Here is an 18,492-nt window from a genome sequence, read left to right as displayed (position 1 = left end):
TCCAGGGCAACGAAGGAGTTGCTTCGTAAGAAGCATTTCAAGGTCCTGGAGTGGCCTAGCCAGTCTCCAGATCTCAACCCTATAGAAAACCTTTGGAGGGAGTTGAAAGTCCGTGTTGCCAAGCGAAAAGCCAAAAACATCACTGCTCTAGAGGAGATCTGCATGGAGGAATGGGCCAACATACCAACAACAGTGTGTGGCAACCTTGTGAAGACTTACAGAAAACGTTTGACCTCTGTCATTGCCAACAAAGGATATATCACAAAGTATTGAGATGAAATTTTGTTTCTGACCAAATACTTATTTTCCACCATAATATGCAAATAAAATGAAAAAAAAACAGACAATGTGATTTTCTGGATTTTTTTTTCTCAGTTTGTCTCCCATAGTTGAGGTCTACCTATGATGTAAATTACAGACGCCTCTCATCTTTTTAAGTGGTGGAACTTGCACTATTGCTGACTGACTAAATACTTTTTTTCCCCACTGTACCTCTTCAACAAGGACTTATGAAACACATTATGAATTTTAAATGTGACAGGAAGAGCCAACCGAAAAGAGACCGGATTAATAATCTCCAAAATCTTGTAAGGTCCAATAAATCTAGGCTTAAACTTAGGAGAAGCCACCTTCATAGCGATATTTTTTGATGACAACCAAACCATATCACCCACCTTAAACTGGGGACCAACGGTCCTACGCCGGTTGGAAAACCGCTGGGCCTTTTCCTGGGAGAGAGACAACTTATCCACTACTTGGTCCCAGATCTGGTGCATTCTCTCCACCACAGTGTCAACACCTGGGCAGGCAGAAGGCCCCACCTGCCCTGAAGAAAATTGAGGGTGAAAACCAAAGTTACAAAAAAAAGGTGACATCAAAGTGGCAGAAATAGCTCTATTATTTAAAGCAAATTCGGCCAAGGGCAAAAATGAAACCCAATCATCCTGATCGGCAGAAATAAAACATCTCACATACGACTCCAAAGTAATAGGCAGCCTCCAACATATAATGACGGTGAAGCAAGATGAAAACACTAACACAGATAGAAAGATAGGTTGAGCAAATGATGGGGCCCAAGCTAACTACATAGGACAGGATAGGAAAGCTGCTGTCTGCCATCCGCAAAAACCCTATCAAAATGAGCCAACCGACTGATAGGAAAAACAGGCCCTGAAGTCGCTAGGCTTCAAAAGACTATATCAGCACTCAGGTATATTCTGAAGACAGATCAAAAGATCAGAGACAAACATGGAATTCAGCTCACCCCCGGCCGGGGATAGCAGAACTCCCAAAAAACAAGGCAAAACAAAAACAAAACTGAAGAGTACAAAGCAGAGCAGAAAAACTTAGCTTTGAGAAGCAGGAATCAGACTGGTCTCCAAGAATCCAGCAGGAAAATCACCAGCCAGGAAGAAGGGCATCAGCAGCCTTATATCCGGTCCTCAATTCCAGCCACCCAGTCATCATCTAGCTGCCCAGGTGTTTGGTAATCAGTCTCACTAACTTCCTTCACTAGAGGAGGGAGTTCATCAGACCTCAATGGTGAAGGGAAAAATGAACTCACAACATTGTGGGTTGGAAGAGGAACCCTGCCTATAGGTTCTCAGCGCAAGGCCGGGGCCCGGTCCCCGAGGATGTATGGACACTTATGGCTCTGCAGCAGACACCGGTGGAGTAGTTGGCTGTAAATGCACTACTCCCATCCAAGACTTGGGACACAACAGCAACCGATTAGAGAGCCAGGACTCTGAGAGGAGTCCCCCATAGAGGCTACAGCTGTCTGTCATACAAGTAGAGTTGTTAGGAACATCTGACAGGAGAAACTTCAGAGTAACCACGGTACTGGAGCTCTTCACACTAAAGGCGCAATAGAGGAGTCGTTCAGGAAAGGCACATATTGGCGGAGTGTTGGAGAGGAGAACCCTGACTTGCCCGGGAGGTTGATTGAGTCTCTACCCCGGAGGACACGGCATGGAGGCAGGCACCAGTGGGTACCACGAACTGTGAGTAAAGCTTTGAAACTGCAAGCCCTGGTGTCCTCCATTCATTCGCCACTAACACCTTCAGCACCGCTACATCTGGGTACCAGCATCTATACCATTCTGCGCCTCTCCTCATCCATTGCACCCACACTGCCCTGGGACTACAGCTCCACCTGTGGGGAGCTAAACCATCTTTGCTGCACCACCCCATCAGTCCCAGTGGATCTGCATGCAGCGTTGGCTCAACATCTTATTTGCCAAACACCACGGGTGGCGTCACGAACTATCCATATAAACTATACTATTAACATCCCCGCTATTGATATTGGGCGCCCAGGGCCACGGACCGGGTCACCGCTGCTGTGACACATCCCCCTGACACCGGCCCGGTACCGAGTACCCCGCTGCCCTGGGTGTGGGGGCGACCCATATGCACCCCTGTGATCTGTGCCCCCCAGATATATGCACCCCTGTGATCTGTGCCCTTCAACTATATGCCCCCTGTGATCTCTGTGGCTCCCAGCTTTCTACCCCCTTGTGATCTATGTGCCCCCTGTGATCCCTGTGCCCCACTGCTATGTACCCCCTGTGATATTTGTGCTCCCATGTGATCTCTGTGTCATCCTGTGATCTTAGTGCCACCTCCCAGCGATCTGTGCCCCTCAGCTATGTGCCCCCCTGTGATCTTTGTGCTCCCCCTGTGATCTCTGTACCTCCCCCACTGTGATCGTTGTGCCACCCCACGGTGATCTCTGTGTCCCCCCGATGATCTATGAGCCCCACCCCGTGATCTATGTGCCTCCCCAACGATGCCAGTCACCTGTATACTGTATATAGACTGCTGTTTATACAATATATAGGTGATACTGGCTGCTAAGTGTGTATAATCACTGTAACACCTATATAATATATATACAGCAGTCTATATACATTATATAGGGGATACTGTGACTTAGGCAGGGGTCACTCTAGTGTGTGTGATGCGAGAAACTTGCACGAGTCTCTCGCATCAACACCTGGCTCTACCGCCGGCACTCGGACCGGAGCGTGAGGCTGCATGTATTTTTATGCAGCCGCACGCACCGGTCCCGAGTGCAAGCGACAGTGCCGGGTGTTGATGTGAAGTGTGAAGCCGGCCTTATTAATACAATGTACTGGTGATAACTGCTGTACATATATTACATAGGTGATACTGCGACTATACACCCCAGTCACAGTATCACCTATATAATGTATATACAGCACTCACCTATATGATGTATGCAACATAATATAGTATATAGTATAATGCTGTCTTAATGTACAGTTGTGCGTGTGTATATACAGTGCCTTGCGAAAGTATTCGGCTCCCTGGAACTTTTCAACCTTTTCCCACATATCATGCTTCAAAGATAAAGATACCAAATGTAAATTTTGGGTGAAGAATCAACAACAAGTGGGACACAATTGTGAAGTTGAACGAAATTTATTGGTTATTTAAAATTTTTGTGGAAATTCAAAAACTGAAAAGTGGGGTGTGCAATATTATTCGGTCTCTTTAACTTAATACTTTGTTGCTCCACCTTTTGCTGCGATTACAGATGCAAGTCACTTGGGGTATGTCTCTATCAGTTTTGTACATCAAGAGACTGAAATTCTTGCCCATTCTTCCTTGGCAAACAGCTCGAGTTCAGTGAGGTTGGATGGACATCGTTTATGAACAGCAGTTTTCAGCTCTTTCCACAGATTCTCAATTGGATTCAGGTCTGGACTTTGACTTGGCCATTCTAACACCTGGATACGTTTATTTGTGAACCATTCCATTGTAGATTTTGCTTTGTGTTTGGGATCATTGTCTTGTTGGAAGACAAATCTCCGGCCCAGTCTCAGGTCTTTTGCAGACTCCAACAAGTTTTCTTCAAGAATGGTCCTGTATTTGGCTCCATCCATCTTCTCATCAATTTTAACCAGCTTCCCTGTCCCTGCTGAAGAAAAGCTGGACCAAACCATGATGCTGCCACCACCATGTTTAACAGTGGGGATGCTGTGTTCAGGGTGATGAGCTGTGTTGCCTTTACGCCAAACATATCGCTTGGCATTGTTCCCAAAATGTTCAATTTTGGTTTCATCTGACCAGAACACCTTCTTCCACATGTTTGGTGTGTCTCCCAGGTGGCTTGTTGCAAACTTTAAACGACAATTTTTATGGATATCTTTGAGAAATGGCTTTCTTCTTGCCACTCTTCCATAAAGGCCAGATTTGTGAAGTGTACGACTGATTGTTGTTCTATGGACAGACTGTCCCACCTCAGCTGTAGATCTCTGAAGTTCATCCAGAGTGATCATGGGCTTCTTGGCTGCATCTCTGATCAGTCTTCTCCTTGTTTGAGATGAAAGTTTAGAGGGACGGCCGGGTCTTGGTAGATTTGCAGTGGTATGATACTCCTTCCAAAGTTTTGGAAATCATTTTGTATCCAAATCCGGCTTTAAACTTCTCCATAACAGTATCACGGACCTGCCTGTTGTGTTCCTTGGTCTTCATGATGCTCTATGTGCTTCAAACAGAACCCTGAGACTATCACAGAGCAGGTGCATTTATACAGAGACTTTATTACACACAGGTGGATTATATTTATCATCATTAGTCATTTAGGACAACATTGGATCATTAAGAGATCCACAATGAACTTCTGGAGTGAGTTTGCCGTACTGAAAGGGGTCGAATAATATTGCACGCCCCACTTTTCAGTTTTTGAATTTCCACAAAAATTTAAAATAACTACCGGTAATAACTTTCGTTCACCTTCACAATTGTGTCCCACTTGTTCTTGATTCTACACCCAAAATTTACATTTGGTATCTTTATGTTTGAAGCATGATATGTGGAAAAAGGTTGAAAAGTTCCAGGGGGCCGAATACTTTTGTACTTTTGCAAGGCACTGTATATACAGTATATATTTACTCCATATAAAAAATATACAGATGTTTATATAGTATGTTGCTGTGTATATAGTATAAAGTGTGGAATCCACATTATATACACTGGCCCATCTCTATACTATATACTGTATACACAGCTCCACTCAACATTCCTTACCACAGTATATATCGTGGAGCTGTGTATACTGCTCCTGTCCTGTATACATGGTGTTATTCTGAGTATCTTCTCTTATTGTGTGTGTATTATATATATATATATATATATATATATATATATAAAATCACTCCGATAAGTTGTCAATAAAGTGGCGGACTCTTTATTAGCCCATGTGGCAACATTTCAGATCCATAACATAACCTTTCTCTGCTGTGGAACTGAAATGTTGCCACATGGGCTAGCAAAGAGTCCACCCCTCCCTGCTTCCTCAGGGCCCCGACACTTGCGATACTTACCTCTTCCCGCTCCTCCACTGTGGCGTCTTCTGACTGACGTTTCAGGTCAGAGGGTGCAGTGACGTCACTTCTGTGCTCCCTCTGCCTGAACAGTCACAGTGCAGAAAGCCTGAAGACGTCGACGTTGAGGAGTCCGGAGCAGAGCAGCGGCAAGCGAGTAGAGGGGAGAATTTCAGGGTTTTTTTAAAATGTTTTGAGAAATATATATGGCCCATCATATACTGGAGCATCATGTGGAGCATCATATGGGGCCCATTATATTGAATCATAATATGGGGCCCGTTATATACTGGAGCATCATATGGGGCTCGTTATACTGAAGCATAATGTGGGGTCCATTATATACTGGAGCATCATATGGGGCCCATTATATATGGAGCATCATATGGGGCCCATACTATACGGAGCATCATATGGGGCCCATAATATATGGAGCATCATATGGGAATCATTATATTTGGAGTCTCATATGGGGCCCATTATATATTGAGCATTATACGGGGCCCATTCTGTTTGGAGTTTGGATCAATATATGGGGCCCATCATGTACTGTTTTGAGCATTATATGGGGCCCATCATATTCTGCATGGAGCATTATATGGGGCCCATTCCGTATGGAGCAAGGTATGGGGCTTATTATACTGTATTGAGTATTATATAGGGCGCATTATACTGTTCGGAGCATTATATGGGGCTCATTATACTGTTTGGAGCAATACATGGGGCTCATTATACTGTATGAGCAATATATGGGGCATGTTATTCTGTATGTAGCAATACATGGGGCTCATTATACTGTATGGAGCAATATATGGGGCTCATACTGTATGGAGCACTACACGGGGCTCATTATACTGTACAGAGCAATATATGGGGCTCATTATTCTGTATGGAGCAATATATGGGGCTCATTATTCTGTATGGAGCAATATATGGGGCTCATTATTCTGTATGGAGCAATATATGGGGCATGTTATTCTGTATGGAGAAATATATGGGGCTCATTATACTGTATGGAGCAATATATGGGGCATGTTATTCTGTATGGAGAAATATATAGGGCTCATTGTTCTGTATGGAGCAATATATGGGGCTCATTATTCTGAATGGAGCAATATATGGGGCATGTTATTCTGTATAAAGCGCTATGTGGTGCCCATAACACTGTATGGAGGACTATACTGTCTGATTTATGACCTATTGTAGAATTTACAATAGTTATCACTCATGTAATGTAAGAAGTGAAATCTTTGGCATTGTATACCTATATTTCTTTGCTGTATCTGTGCATTATGAATTGTGGTATGTGTTAAAGGGGCCACTCAGACTTTCACCCAGAGCCCACAAAAAGCCTGCAGCCAGCGCTGTATGCACTGCACAGTACCACTTCTCCAGTCCTGTTGTCGAAGAGGCGACATTGGACTTTGGGAGGGTCAATATTGGTTTAGTATTTTCAATATTACTTTGGCCAAATAAAAATAAAATATTGGAAAAGCTGTTTAAATGGATTATCCCAAGTAATCCACTCTCCTCTGGATAGGGGATAACTTTCCAATTGCTGGAGATCCGACTGCTGGGACCCCCATGATCCTGAAAATCGGAGCTCTGTAGAGCACCATGTAAATACAGCTGTGGTCGATCATACGCACTGTGGCTCCATTCACATGTGGGTCTTCAAATATCTCTTTTAGGAGAGTGAGGGGCACGACAAAGTAAGGCAAAATTCACTGATCAGGGTGAGGAGTGTTATAGTTTGTGGGCTGGTGGGGTTTGTGTTGGCAGGGCTGTTTTTTTTGTCTCAGTCCGGCCCTGCTGCTTTTCAACCATGCTTCCACAGAATTAAAAAAAATAAAACTCATGAAATAGGCCTGGGCAGAAATGATGGTACCCTTAACTTAATATTTTGTTGCACAACCTTTTGAGGCAATCACTGCAATCAAACGATTCCTGTAACTGTCAATGAGACTTCTGCACCTCTCAACAGGTATTTTGGCCCACTCCTCAAGAGTAAACTGCTCCAGTTGTCTCGTGTTTGAAGGGTGCCTTTTCCAGACGTCATGTTTCAGCTCTTTCCAAAGATGTTCAACAGGATTTAGGTCAGGGCTCAAAAAAGGCCACTTCAAAATAGTCCAGTCTGGGCGGCACGGTGGCTCAGTGGATAGCACTGCAGCCTTGCAGTGCTGGAGTCATGGGTTCGAATCCCACCAAGGACAACATCTGCAAGGAGTTTGTATGTTCTCCCCGTGTTTGTGTGGGTTTCCTCCGGTTTCCTCCCACATTCTAAAGACATACTGATAGGGAATCTAGATTGTGAGCCCCATCAGGGACAGTGATGATCATGTGTGCAAACTGTAAAGCGCTGCGGAATATGTTAGCGCTATATAAAAATAATAATTATTATTATTATTCCAATGTTTTCCTCTTAGCCATTCTGCGACTGAGACCAAGCTTTCTGACACTGGGCAGCACATTTCTCTCTAGAATCCCTTGATAGTCTTGAGATTTCATTGTATCCTGCACAGATTCTAAACACCCTGTCCAGATGCAGCAAAGCAGCCATAGAACATAACAGAGCCTCCTCCATATTTCACAGTAGGGACAGTGTTCTTTTCTTGATATGCTTCATTTTTCCATCTGTGAACATAGAGCTGATGTGCCTTGCCAAAAAGTTCCATTTTTGTCTCATCTGTCCATAGGACATGCTCCCAGAAGTTTTGTGGCTTGTCAAGATGCAGTTTGGCAAATTCCAGTCTGGCTTTTTTATGATTTTTTTTCAACAATGGTGTCCTCCTTGGTCGTCTCCCATGAAGTCCACTTTTGCTCATACAACGACGGCTGGTGCGATCTGACAATGATGTTCCTTGAGCTTGAAGTTCACCTTTAATCTGTTTAGAAGTTTTTCTGGGCTCTTTTGTAACCATTCATATTATCCAACTCTTTGTTTTGTCATCAATTTTTCTCCTGTGGCCACGTCCAAGGAGGTTTGCTACAGTCCTATGGAGCTTAAATTTCTGAATAATATGTGCAACTGTAGTCACAGGAACATCAAGCTACTTGGAGATGATCTTACAACTTTTACCTTTAACATGTTTGTCTATAATTTTCTTTCTACTCTCCTGAAACAACTCTTTCCTTCGCTTCCTCTGATCCATGTTGAGTGTGATACACACCATGTCACCAAGCAGCACAGTGAGTATCTGTAGCCCTCTATACAGGCCCACTCACCGATTTCAAGGTTGTAGACACTTGTGATGCTAATTAGTGGACACTAGGGTGACCGGATCTCATATGGGGGGGAAAAAATGTCAGAATCTTGTTCGTCTGGACCCCACAAAACGATTCCCCTTTCCAGATATTGAGATAGCCAAAATTTGAGCTCGATCAAATGACGTTAACCCGTGCCGCTCGTCGCTCAAAGTTTGAAAAAATCCAAATTGAGGTATTTTAAGATTTAGGTATTTTGCATAGTCTGTTAGACTATAAAGAATTTGACAACAACATTGCAGAAATAGCCCTGACCAAATTTTTGAACCATTTGTGGTATTTGAATGCAGAGTTGGTGGGATTATCGTTTTTTGATCCCACCATTACAGACAATGAAAAGTTGTTAATGGCTAATAAATTGCTCAGTAGCACAGATGAACCATCAGAGCACGCTAACCGACATGAGTTGATAATTTTACATAGTTATCTAATCTATTCTAGAGCTTTTGTTAAAGTAGTTTTTGAAACGTCAGAATATAATGCTCGGCATTTGCTTACAACTTGCAGGACATATTGCTTTTGTTCTTCATCTTTTGTCAGAAGGTCGTTAAAGTCGGTTACCTCCTACCTCTTTTAATTTTTCTTTCCTAACTTTTGGATTTACAACCCTAGCGTGCTCTGATGGTTCATCTGTGCTACTGAGCAATTTATTAGCCATTAACAACTTTTCATTGTCTGTAATGGTGGGATCAAAAAACGATAATCCTACCAACTCTGCATTCAAATACCACAAATGGTTCGAAAATTTGGTCAGGGCTATTTCTGCAATGTTGTTGTCACATTCTTTATAGTCTAACAGACTATGCAAAATACCTAAATCTTAAAATACCTCAATTTGGATTTTTTTCAAACTTTGAGCGACGAGCGGCACGGGTTAACGTCGTTTGATCGAGCTCAAATTTTGGCTCTCTCAATATCTGGAAAGGGGAATCGTTTTGTGGGGTCCAGACGGACAAAATTCCGACATCGATTTTTTGCGGTCACCCTAGTGGACACACTGCAATTTAACATGTCCCTTTTGTCACATTATTTTCAGGGGTGCCATCATTTCTGTCCAGGCCTATTTCATGAGTTTTATTTTTTTTTAATTCTGTGGAAGCATGGTTGAAAAGCAATGTCTGACTTTCATTTGTTCATTTTCATAGATTTTTGATTTATTATTTCTTTTGTCAGATTCAAGTTATTTCTGTGACCATTTTGGGTTTTTCTGTCATTAAATGAGGGGTACCAACAATCTTGACCACGTGTGTATCTCCAGTGCTTGCAGGAAGTGTGAAGTAGTCTAGGACACACCCCCTACTTCCTCATTGGTTCAGGCTGGTGCTCACTATGTAATACCTGCTAGTCTGCCTCCCCAGATTGGCTGTTGCATATCAGACAAACCCACCACAAGTTTATGAGGAAGTCTCTGTATAGAGATCAATGATAAAAAAGACGACTACTAGATAACCACAGAACATTTCCCGCATGAAATACGCCTTAGTAAGGGGGAATCTGTGGGGTTGCTCTAATTCTCCGTAGTTAAAGGAGTTTTCAGTTCAGAAAATATAAAAGCCTAATCAATATATAATGACAAGTGATATAACTTTATATTATATTTAGTTTCTCACCATTTACAGGATTTTTGTTTACTGTTAGTGAATGGAATTATAACCTTAGACAGGGACTGAAACATTCCACGATCATGTCTAGCTTCTGAGTCAGCAACAAGCCCGGAAGGACAGAGACGGCCATCCATCATGTGGACACCAGGGATCACCCCCCAACATCGAGATTGACGAGATGCTGAAGCTGGGGGTCATTCAAACATGCAGCAGCGCTTGGGCCTCGCCTGTAGTCCTCATCCTAAAGAAGGACCAGACAACCCGGTTCTGCGTGGACTACAGGGAGCTCAACGCTGTCACAGTCAACGACATACCCAGTGCCGCGAATCGATGATCTGCTCAATCAGTTGGCCGGGGCAATGTATCATACCATCATGGATCTGAGCCGGGGAAATTGGCAGATTTCCCTGACCCGTGAGGCATGGGAATGCTCTGCCTTTCTCACCCCATTCAGACTGTACAGGTCCACCGTGATGCTGTTCGGCATAAAGAATGCCCCTGCCACTTTTCAGGGGATGGTCAACACACTGCTCAAAAGACTTTAAGGGTATGTGGCCACGTACCTGTATGACATTGCCATCTTCAGTCCCACCTGTGAGGATCACCTAGAGCATCTAATGCAGGTGCTTGAGAGGATCCACCCGGCAGGCTTGACCATTAAGCCGGACAAGTGCCAGGCGCTGAAGACCGCCCTTTCTAGCTTCCCGGTACCACAAGTAGCAGGCATTCATAGTACAGACTGAGGCCAGTGACTTTGACCTTGGTGCCGTGCTCACCCAGGTCGACTCTATGGGCCAGGAACACCCCGTTTTGTGCCTGAGCCGGAAGCTACTGCTGAGGGAGGTGGCCTACTCCCCGATGGAGAAGGAATGTCTTCCAATGGTATGGGCCCTGCAGCGTCTGGACATAAATTCACCATGGAGATGGACCACAACCCCCTCAGCTGGTTACACACCGTATTTGGAACAAATGGGAGGTTGCTACGCTGGAGACTTGTGCTCCAGCAGTACCACTTCGCCATTCACAACATGAAGGGCTGTCACCACAGTAACACCAAGAGGTTATTCCGACGAGGGGAGGTTGCGGACAGGCTCACGGGGAACACGCTATGTAACTGCTTCAATCAAATTCCCCAGTGAAATGAGAACCATAATGTCATAAGGAGATTATGGAGTTATCGTACGTCCTAGCTATCTACCGGTTAGATTTTCAAGATCTCGGGAACTGGCTAACACCTGCCGGGGTCTCGATCGTTCTAGCATCCCGTGGTGGGGAGGTATGCTGAACGGCTAGTAGAAGCTAGTTAGCCAAGTTGTGTTTGGTCTCCAAGCATAACAAAGGGCCGGCTGTATCCGAAGGCGCCAAAACCGCCGCCCTAGGAACTTCCATTGAGAAGTTATGATCCATCCATAGGTTTTGGAGTTTCAGCTGCCAGAGTCAGGGGTAGGGGGAGGCTGGGGCTATCCTAGGGCCAAGGAAAGAAGTGACCGACCAAGGGGTTAAGTGCTCATGCGAGTCTTGGCCTTTTCGTTCTCTTCTGAGGGGGATCACACAAAGTATTTTAACGTACTGTACTTACACGTCATTTACATACATAATTAGGAGGGTTTATGAAATAAAAATTTCAGTTGGACAGCCTCTAAGTATTTTGAGCATTTTTCCACTTCAGGTTTTGAAAAAATGTCTGGTGGGAAAAAAAGAAAGTACATGTAACGTCTTGAAGAGGTTCCTAATAGCTCTTAACTAGGTACTGTTCAATCGGCTGCAAAAAAAAATGCCTCAAGAAGAATCTTTGCCATAGCGCTATAGGAAGTAAAAAAAAATCCTCAAAAAAAGAGTATGTCACCCTCAAAACTGAAATTGAACTATTTAGACCTTAGCTTCTATCAGTATCATACTGACAGTATAGATTTGTTTTATAGAAAATCGTATTACATGTAAATGAGGGGACTTCGGTGCACCTTGGATGTGGCCAAGGGCAACAGGAACCGTACTGCCGTCTCAAATAAAATACTCTGCCATTCCCCTCGTGATGACTGGCAGCACTCACTCGCTGCCTGATCTAATTCCGCAGCCCTACACATAATGACACTTGGTGTCCGATGCTTATTGTCAGTGTCTGCAGTGGAATTTTCCAATTCCACTCTCCTGTGCATCACAGCCGCTCGCTGCACACAGGATCACACAGCAGTGTGTGACCGCTACACACAGGAAAGGGAGATGACCATGTGTGTGCACTGACATTGTGCAGATTCTTATCCCTCACCTGTCAGCATCGACCACCACTAGTTTGTGATCCCTTGATCACAAGTGGTCGCTATACATAGGAGAGACAGATGAGAACTCTGCCCCTGCACACTGACACTGTATACAGTGTCAATATAAGTCTATGGAGTCTCGTTCTGTGTCTCCATAGGATTACATTGATAGAACTACCACTGCTTCACACAATGGTCCCACTGTGATCCGGCAAAGAAGAGGATCATTCACGTGGGAATGGAGCAATGCTGGAAAGAATGAAAGAATGGCGATTGTGAAGTTTTTTAATACATCATTATGTGTTATGTGTTACATCATTATGTATGTAATTAAGAGGGATTATGAAATAAAACATTTGATGGGAATCTGTCAGCAGCTGTTGCTGTGTAATTCGACAGCAGAATGATGCAGGGACAGATACCTTGATTCCAATGATGTATTACTTTGTTTACTGAGTAATGATAGAGTCACAGTTTTCTCTGGTGCAGGTTGAGCAGAGCAAAGTTATTGATCTGTGTATAGCTTGCTAACATCACAGGTTTCAGTGTAGATTGCATAATGACAGATAACTGCTAATTTTAGTAGTGAGGATGTGGTTGGACTAGGAGGCACAAGGCCAGTTGTCCTGTAGTGATAATCTCCTGCTGATAAAACATTGATTGTACTGAAACAGCAAAACACAGCCCAGTAAGTGACATCACTGGAATCAGGGTCTCTGCTCCTGCATTATGGTGCTCTCAAATTACATAGCAAATCCTGGTGACAGATTACTTTTAATAAGACTTCTTATTTAACATATTAACAGCAAAGTGGTTTTATAATTAAAGAATTTTTGAGCGATATTTCAGGCATTTTTTGAGCCTCCAAAAAAACGTGATGCTCATAAACAGCCAATTACGATGAGTTACATATGTCCTTCTCAGAGGCTTCTGATCGCTAACTGAGCCAGCAATTGGCTGCAGTGGTCACATGCTGTAGACGGGATGTCACGGCTGCTTGCTGTCATTTTGATAAAATCACTGTTTTCTCTTCTGCAGATCTACCAGTTCTCTAATGCTGAGCTCTGTATATCCTAGCCCCATCACTGATTGGCAGCTTTCTGTGTGCACTCTGAATAGGCAGAAAGCTGCCAATCAGTTGTGGGGGCGTGGCTGACTGCCTGGCAGCAGGTTTGCTAGTCCTTTAGCGATATTCTCCTGCTGCTGAAACAGTGATTTTATCAAAACCACACTAAGCAGCCCAGTAAGTGACAAAAGTGACATAACACTGGAATCAGGGTCTCGGTCTCAAAATTATACTGATAGCAGATTAGGTGGCAAAAACCTGGTGACAGATTCCCTTTACACAGATAACACATACAGCACATCCAGGAGAAACCTTTACAAAGTGGCTTCCAAAAAGGTTCATCCCAGCAGATGAAGGGTGCATATCACATTTCTGAGAGCTCCATGTAGTCAACTTGTCAGTGTTTGAGAAGTCCTAGCTGGACCGTGACCAACAACATCTACATCCATTATGGAAAATGTATCTACTCATGTGATATGTGTCTGTGGTAGGAATAGAAACCACCCAGAAGTCATAAAATGGAAATGATTGCATTCACCAGGCCCATGAATACATTTCTGGGACACAGGAGCCTTATTTCTTAGTAGATGGTAATAGACAGAGAAAGGGAAGCACAGAGGTACGAGAGATGTAACATCCATGCCAGGGGCCAGGTGACGGAAAGCACTAATAGTCCTTGGTATTGTTACTGCATCCTCTGGGACATTAACATTGACCCCATAAAGTAGCTGCCATTAGAGAAGCCCACAGAGCTGCGTTACCCCCCTCCACAAGTCATAATAACCCCCTCTCCCCTCCCAGCACAGCATCTATCATCTACCTGATGCATTGCAGTATATCTGCTGATGCTACAGAAGCCTGATGATGGCAGGAAGGAGGAGGGGGCGTGATGGACCCTTTAGGAATTATTAGACAATATCTGATTGATAATGGTCTGGGGTGACCTGTAAAGTGAGGTCCAGATCATGCTTGGTGATCACACATAGATCTTCTCTATGGACCCATGACCGTTCCTGATCCTCACAATGCATTCCTATTAACCCAGGTTGCTCCAAGACAGCGGGCACCTCACTACTGATGGTGCCAATGCAGAGAGGTCATGTAATAGCTCTCATCAGGGAAGATGGCAATGCAGAGATGAAACGAGAGGGGTGAGGTGATAATGGAATGGATGAGCAATGAGAGGTGTCAGGGGGAAAAAATAAGGGTGAAGATAGGAAAGAGGGTCAGGGCAAGAGAACTGACACAGAGCGGGAGGAAGGGGGTCAGCAATCTGAGGTGCGGGGTCAATAATCAGGGGGGCGGGGGCAGGAATCATATGTGAGGTGCAGGGTCAATAATCAAGGGTGCAGGGGGCAGGAATCATATGTGAGGTGCAGGGTCAATAATCAGGGGTGTAGGTAGGTGACAAGGGGCAGGATCAATCAGGGCTGCAGGGAGCTGAGGAGCAGCAGAAATCACAGTTATATGGAGGTACAGGGGCAAATAACCAGAGGTGTTGTTAGGAGAAAGGGGGGTTAATAGTTACAGATAAATGAAAGTACAAGTTCAGAAATTGAGTACAGGCAGGGAGAGGGTTAATAGTCACAGGTATGGGAGGTGGAGGGTCAGAAATCAGGGCACCATGTGGGCTGGAGATAAGTGGAGGATCAAAGAAGGAGGCCAAATACATAACATATACAGTAAAGGGGTAGAACACATTGGGGTACAGGCTGCAGAGTGACACAGATTAGGGGTACAGGCTGCAGAGTCACACAGATTAGGGGTACAGGCTGCAGAGTGACACAGATGAGGGGTACAGGCGGCAGAATGACACAGATTAGGGGTACAGGCTGCAGAGTGACACAGATTAGGGGTACAGGCTGCAGAGTGACACAGATGAGGGGTACAGGCGGCAGGATGACACAGATTAGGGGTACAGGCTGCAGAATTACACAGATTAGGGGTACAGGCTGCAGAGTGACACAGATTAGGGGTACAGGCTGCAGAGTGACACAGATTAGGGGTACAGGCTGCAGAGAGACACAGATTAGGGGTACAGGCTGCAGAGTGACACAGATTAGGGGTACAGGCTGCAGAGTGACACAGATTAGGGGTACAGGCTGCAGAGTGACACAGATGAGGGGTACAGGCTGCAGAGTGACACAGATGAGGGGTACAGGCGGCAGAATGACACAGATTGGGGTACAGGCTGCAGAGTGACACAGATTAGGGGTACAGGCTGCAGAGAGACACAGATTAGGGGTACAGGCTGCAGAGTGACACAGATGAGGGGTACAGGCTGCAGAGTGACACAGATGAGGGGTACAGGCTGCAGAATGACACAGATTAGGGGTACAGGCTGCAGAGTGACACAGATTAGGGGTACAGGCTGCAGAGTGACACAGATTAGGGGTACAGGCTGCAGAGTGACACAGATGAGGGGTACAGGCTGCAGAGTGACACAGATGAGGGGTACAGGCTGCAGAATGACACAGATTAGGGGTACAGGCTGCAGAGTGACACAGATTAGGGGTACAGGCTGCAGAGTGACACAGATGAGGGGTACAGGCTGCAGAGTGACACAGATTAGGGGTACAGGCTGCAGAGTGACACAGATTAGGGGTACAGGCTGCAGAGTGACACAGATTAGGGGTACAGGCTGCAGAATTACACAGATTAGGGGTACAGGCTGCAGAGTGACACAGATTAGGGGTACAGGCTGCAGAGTGACACAGATTAGGGGTACAGGCTGCAGAGAGACACAGATTAGGGGTACAGGCTGCAGAGAGACACAGATTAGGGGTACAGGCTGCAGAGTGACACAGATTAGGGGTACAGGCTGCAGAATTACACAGATTAGGGGTACAGGCTGCAGAGTGACACAGATTAGGGGTACAGGCTGCAGAGAGACACAGATTAGGGGTACAGGCTGCAGAGTGACACAGATTAGGGGTACAGGCTGCAGAGTGACACAGATTAGGGGTACAGGCTGCAGAGTGACAGATTAGGGGTACAGGCTGCAGAGTGACACAGATTAGGGGTACAGGCTGCAGAGAGACACAGATTAGGGGTACAGGCTGCAGAGAGACACAGATTAGGGGTACAGGCTGCAGAATGACACAGATTAGGGGTACAGGCTGCAGAGTGACACAGATTAGGGGTACAGGCTGCAGAGAGACACAGATTAGGGGTACAGGCTGCAGAGTGACACAGATTAGGGGTACAGGCTGCAGAGTGACACAGATTAGGGGTACAGGCTGCAGAGTGACACAGATTAGGGGTACAGGCTGCAGAGAGACACAGATTAGGGGTACAGGCTGCAGAGAGACACAGATTAGGGGTACAGGCTGCAGAGTGACACAGATTAGGGGTACAGGCTGCAGAATTACACAGATTAGGGGTACAGGCTGCAGAGTGACACAGATTAGGGGTACAGGCTGCAGAGAGACACAGATTAGGGGTACAGGCTGCAGAGTGACACAGATTAGGGGTACAGGCTGCAGAGTGACACAGATTAGGGGTACAGGCTGCAGAGTGACAGATTAGGGGTACAGGCTGCAGAGTGACACAGATTAGGGGTACAGGCTGCAGAGAGACACAGATTAGGGGTACAGGCTGCAGAGAGACACAGATTAGGGGTACAGGCTGCAGAATGACACAGATTAGGGGTACAGGCTGCAGAGTGACACAGATTAGGGGTACAGGCTGCAGAGTGACACAGATTAGGGGTACAGGCTGCAGAGTGACACAGATTAGGGGTACAGGCTGCAGAGAGACACAGATTGGGGGTACAGGCTGCAGAGTGACACAGATTAGGGGTACAGGCTGCAGAGAGACACAGATTGGGGTACATGTATCAGGGGAAGAAGGAAAATGCCTAGAAAATCCCCGTGGAGGAAGGGGCTGAGCTGCAGGTAGGTGGGTAATGCATCAGGACTCGAAGTATAGCAGAGACAGGGGAGGAGAAGTCAGGATCATGGCAGTGATGGGCTCCACAGATGGCAGAAATGGCTCAGTATTAGGGCACCTGTGCACCGGGTCACCACAGGGTTAGGGTAGATGGGGAGACTTAGGGCACAGGCTGAAAAGTGCAGGTGACAGAGAGCAAAAGCAGCCTGTGCCTCCTCCCCTCTGCGGATACCACTCACCCAGCTCTGACATGGCACAGATCACAGCGGCGACAACCCAGAGCGGCTCCAGACGCATCCTTCATACATAATCACTCAGCCCCGGGCACAGGGGACAGGGCAGTGGCAGGAGGCAGCTTCACCCTGCTGGCAGAGGACATGAGCCCGGCTCCTTTGTGTGCCTGTCACCATCAGGCAGCAGTGAGCTGTGTGCAGGATGGATGCGGGATCTGCAGTGTAGGGAGATCCAGTATTACCATAGAGGCGACACGTGAGGAATATTCCCCTCCTCCTCCACCTTCATCATTCCTCTTCCCTCCCCCTCCCTATCAATCTTATCCCCCATATCCTTCCATATATAATGCGTAACACCAGCTCCTTATGTATCACTTGTGTATTACTGATCGTGCAACATGTATCACAGTGATACTACAGGCAGGTACTCCCAGCAATCCGCTGCCGGGGATCAAAGGCGCACACAGGAGACCCTCTGAGGGCACTTCTGATGCAGAACACAGCAATCATCCATCCACTCACCCATCCATCCACTCACCCATCCATCCATCCACTCACCCATCCATCCACTCACCCATCCATCCACTCACCCATCCATCCATCCACCCATCCACTCACCCATCCATCCACTCACCCATCCATCCACACACCAAACCATCCATCCACTCACCCATCCATCCATCCACTCACCCATCCATCCATCCACACACCAAACCATCCATCCACACACCAAACCATCCATCCACTCACCCATCCATCCATCCATCCACACACCAAACCATCCACCCATCCACTCACCCATCCATCCACACACCAAACCAT

The 18,492-nt window shown here is 45.8% G+C and overlaps 1 protein-coding gene across 1 annotated transcript in view; it reads right to left on the bottom strand.

The window, feature by feature from the left end:
- Window positions 1–17,915, bottom strand: part of ADAM11 (ADAM metallopeptidase domain 11) — a 172,495-nt gene extending 154,580 nt beyond the window's left edge. The window contains exon 1 of the mRNA XM_073572858.1: window positions 17,677–17,915. Coding sequence (XP_073428959.1) covers window positions 17,677–17,734 — 58 coding nt within the window. The 5' untranslated portion in view covers window positions 17,735–17,915. The remainder of the gene's footprint in view (window positions 1–17,676) is intronic.
- Window positions 17,916–18,492: the final 577 nt, after the last annotated feature.

This window comes from Dendrobates tinctorius, unplaced genomic scaffold (assembly GCF_039654945.1).
Source record: "Dendrobates tinctorius isolate UK_male_01 unplaced genomic scaffold, ASM3965494v1 ptg000032l, whole genome shotgun sequence".
Classification (NCBI taxonomy): Eukaryota; Metazoa; Chordata; class Amphibia; order Anura; family Dendrobatidae; genus Dendrobates; species Dendrobates tinctorius.
This window is presented reverse-complemented; position numbering and strand designations above follow the sequence as displayed.